Source organism: Coenobita brevimanus, chromosome 23 (assembly GCF_032717465.1).
Source record: "Coenobita brevimanus isolate Jiangsu-jjx chromosome 23, ASM3271746v2, whole genome shotgun sequence".
Lineage (NCBI taxonomy): Eukaryota > Metazoa > Arthropoda > Malacostraca > Decapoda > Coenobitidae > Coenobita > Coenobita brevimanus.
The window spans coordinates 49,160,944-49,164,825 of NC_136976.1; the positions used below are offsets into that span (position 1 = coordinate 49,160,944).

At 48.5% G+C, this 3,882-nt stretch overlaps 1 protein-coding gene across 1 annotated transcript in view; it reads right to left on the reverse strand.

Moving 5' to 3' along the window:
• Positions 1 to 856: 856 nt before the first annotated feature.
• LOC145392698 (uncharacterized) overlaps positions 857 to 3,882 on the reverse strand; it is a 9,812-nt gene continuing 6,786 nt past the window's right edge. The window contains exons 5-8 of the mRNA XM_080267002.1: positions 2,275 to 3,094; positions 1,864 to 2,054; positions 1,332 to 1,510; positions 857 to 1,150 (exon numbers count right to left, since the gene is read on the reverse strand). Coding sequence (XP_080123128.1) covers positions 941 to 1,150; positions 1,332 to 1,510; positions 1,864 to 2,054; positions 2,275 to 3,094 — 1,400 coding nt within the window. The 3' untranslated portion in view covers positions 857 to 940. The remainder of the gene's footprint in view (positions 1,151 to 1,331; positions 1,511 to 1,863; positions 2,055 to 2,274; positions 3,095 to 3,882) is intronic.

Sequence of the window (3,882 nt, forward strand, 5' to 3'; positions counted from 1 at the left end):
CTTAGAAGGTTCCCTTCCACTGCGCCTCTTCCTTTGAGATTTATTTTCTGTGTTACGGCTTGTTGTTGTCGTGTCAGTCAATCAATCAATAAATCATTTCCTGTGACACCCACGGGATGCATAGGGCCTCGGTGAACTCTCTTCACTAATACTTGTCTCCTGCCATCTCCTTCAGGTCCCACCAACACTCCTCTTCTGTTTCTCTTTTCATTGTCCTCAACCAGGTTGTCGTATCCAATCCACACACACACACACACACACACACACACACACACACACACACACAAATATATATATATATATATATATATATATATATATATATATATATATATATATACATATATATACACACACACACACGCACACACACACACGCACACACACACACACATATAGACAGCCTCCTTAACCCTATCAGGACGATGGCATTTTCAAAACATATTCTTCCCACCCTCAGTTATTATTATTATTCACTTCAGGCAGCACCTTTAGTACTGAGACGGTTACTGGGATCTGACTAAGCGTTTCAACACAGCGGACTTCTGCAATGCTGAATTCCATCGTTTGACGGTAGACAAAATACGGTACAAAATTTATCAAAGTATAGAGAAGGTCAACCGACGAGCATGCGGTCTTCAGTCTCGTAATCTTAAATGTAGGATCCATTGGGAATCCCCGTTCTCATAAGCGTACCCCTTTCCCTTGAAACCCAGACACACCAAGGCCTGGATCCACAAACTCATTTAAGATCAACTCCCTGTCGTAACTGTGATTGGTTTTCCCAGGACGTACGTGGATCGGTGAGGACAGAAACTTACCATCTCCCTTGATTTCGCTGCAAAGCGATGTTTAAGTTACGACTGGGAGTTGATCGTAAGTTAGTTGTGGATCCGAGCTCAAAATCAGACCGCTCCTCTGCCGGAGCCTCAGGAGGAAGCTAGCAGCGACCGGAGAGGCAGCAGGCGCCGTCAGTGACCATGATGGCGTCCAGGGCGATGGTGGCGGCCGTCGAGGCTGGCCCCACCGTCACCAGCACCAGGAAGGAAGTTTTTAGGCCTTTGAAGGTGACACGACTCATTTCCCACACCCCAGGGGCGCCCAGCACCGTCTGCCGTGACACCTCACCACCCAACGGCATGACACCAACCTGAAAAGGAGTCAGATATCTTAACGCAATGAAATAGTATTTGCTTTTATAAGAGAAAGATAATTTCAACGTAGACACTCATGGCAATAATGCAGGAAAGTGGCTGCAGATATTACACTCGACTTAGTAGGACGATGTATATGTTTCCATCATGACATAGTCGGGAAAGCATTTGTCTGACCTGAAGTGGTGGGAGTGTGGAGGTGGTGTTGATGGTGTTGGTGGCTGAGGGTATGATGGCGCGGCGGTGTGATAGTGCCACACAGACGTCACCACTGGTTGGCGCCGCCACGTGTTTCTTCACCACCACCTGGACACCCTCACCCGTAGACAGCCGGGCCTCTACGTACTGACCCTCACCTGTCACACAGCACACCATCATCTCTACTGTACTAAGAGCCTCGAACAACGGTGTAACCAGAGAGATGGTCAGGGTGGCCCTGGCCACCCATAAAATATGCCTGGCCACCTCACTGGCCACCCAATATTTTCAGAGGAATAACTCCAACCCCCCGCCCCTGATGTTCTCCATGGGCGGCGGGCCACACCCCATAAGTGGGCATGACCACCCCATTTTAAAAATCCTAGCTACGCCCCTGGCCACGAAGCATGTCTGTATTCCAGCTAAACTGATGAAGTGCATGGCAGATCAAAAAAGTTAATGATATAAATAGAACTTATCGTTATTACTTACGAAAATCATATGAACTCACTTTCACTTTCGCCAACGGTCCAGTTTCCTCCCACCGGCGTAACCTCACAAGGAGAGACGTCGAGGTCGCAGGCGAGGAGAGCGCTAGTGAGAGCATTGGTCTTGGGTCCCCGCGTGGTGGTGGAGCGGCCGAAACGCTGTAGCGGCACCAGAGTTTGGGCGTCCAGCTCCGTCAGCTGCCCCGTCCCGGACCTGCACGTGGATTTGGCCACACCAGAAAATAGTTAGCCTACTGTTCTGTGTCTGCTACGGAGTGCAAACGGTTACTTCTTAAATGAATGATTTTATTTATTAAAAGAATTACTCATTGACAAGACAGAGTAATGCTGGGAGTTGTCCCTCACCTGAACACACATCCAGCACACTACCTGTGGTACAGTGAATGAGATGAAATCAGCAAGAATAAAAGTACCTGTAGAGGACGATGGGTCTGGTGCCGGGAGGGAGAGCATTGATGATGCCGTGCACACTGGCCAACGAGGACGTTCTGATAACCTGAGTGTTCATCCCAGCCCGCTGCAGGAAGGGCATCAGGTCTGACGGTCGTGGCGATCGGCCATTGAAAGGCACAAACATTTCACCCTCCTTCTCCTCCTCCACCTCAACCTCCTCCGCCTCGGCCTTCTCCTGCTGCGGGCTGGGGCTAGACAAGGGGTTGACGGGGGTGCCCACCACTAGTCCTGACGTCCCGCCGGCTCCCGCCAGCACCTGGTTGGTGGTCAGGCTAGGCACGAAAGTTATGCCCTCTGCCGGACCTTTGGAGGAGGAAGTGACTGTAGTGGAAGCTACTGTGGTGGTGGTGGTGGTGGTAGATGTGGTAGTAGTTATGGCTGGAAGGGGTGTGGTTGTGGTGGTGGTGGCGGTGGTAGATGTTGCAGAAGTTGTAGAAGTGTCATCAGTTGTGGTAGTAACAGAGGTGGTTGTGGATGTGGTAGGTGTGGATGTTGCGGCAGGCATGTTGTTGGAGGATGGAGTGTCGGCAGTGAGGAGGGCGGGGCGACGGCGACTCCTGAAGAACCTAATGAGAGCATCCAGGTCTACGTTGTTTGGGTTAATACTGTTAAGATTGATGAGGCCTTGAATGCCGGGGAACCTGTTAAGCACGTTAGTGTCTCTGCCAGGGATTAGTGGGATCTCGTTGTCCTGGTCGTTGTTGTCACTGTTGAGGGTGAAGGGCGTTGTGGTGGTGGTGGTGGTGTTGGTGGTGGCTGTTCCTGTCCCATCACCTCGCTCTGCAAGATATGAAGCCAAGCCACCCTAAGCCTTGTGAGTGTTACAGTAAATGAAGCCATGACCTTGCAGCAGAGCCGCAACAGTATTCCGCTAGGCCGTCACAGAGAATAACAAAGATATGGCTGAGCTAAATGAAATGCTTGAAGTTTTCACGTATAGAAGATAACGCATGTAAGTATACAAATTAACTCCTGTTTTGGAGAACTTTTATTTATTATTCTCTGTGTATGCGAGACCATGAGTAGCAGCCGTTGTGCTTCGTGCAGCGGTGGTCAATGATTCCTTCACACGGACTTGTATCAGGGTCAAAACCCAGTGACTTTTTTGTTAAGCTAATCAGTAATATTTAAGCGGACTGGAAGGGTTGAAGTATCATGTCAGTACTTCGGTACCCCAGACGTGCTGAAGTATTATTGACCGTAGCTGTACATCAGGCGTTGGGAAGCAACCGGAGTTCACTAACCTGGCACGTAGAGCTTTGTTCATAGTTCCATAGACACTTAATGAGCTGCCTTTATCCAGGTGTCATCAGTTTTAGGTGAACCTCATTACCATATCTATAAAATTAGTGTAGCTGAATACATTAGTTATTGTTACTAAAGCACCTAGTTGGTGTTAGCGCCTGTTAATTAGTCATGTTAATACTGACAATAACTGTTGCCATTAATCACCGTTAATAAAAGCATTTGCGTTTAATACAGCCTGTGTCATATGAAAATTTTTTGTACATGGTTTTGCACTATTTTTGCGTGTCATAGTATACATACAATATGAAACACACACACAC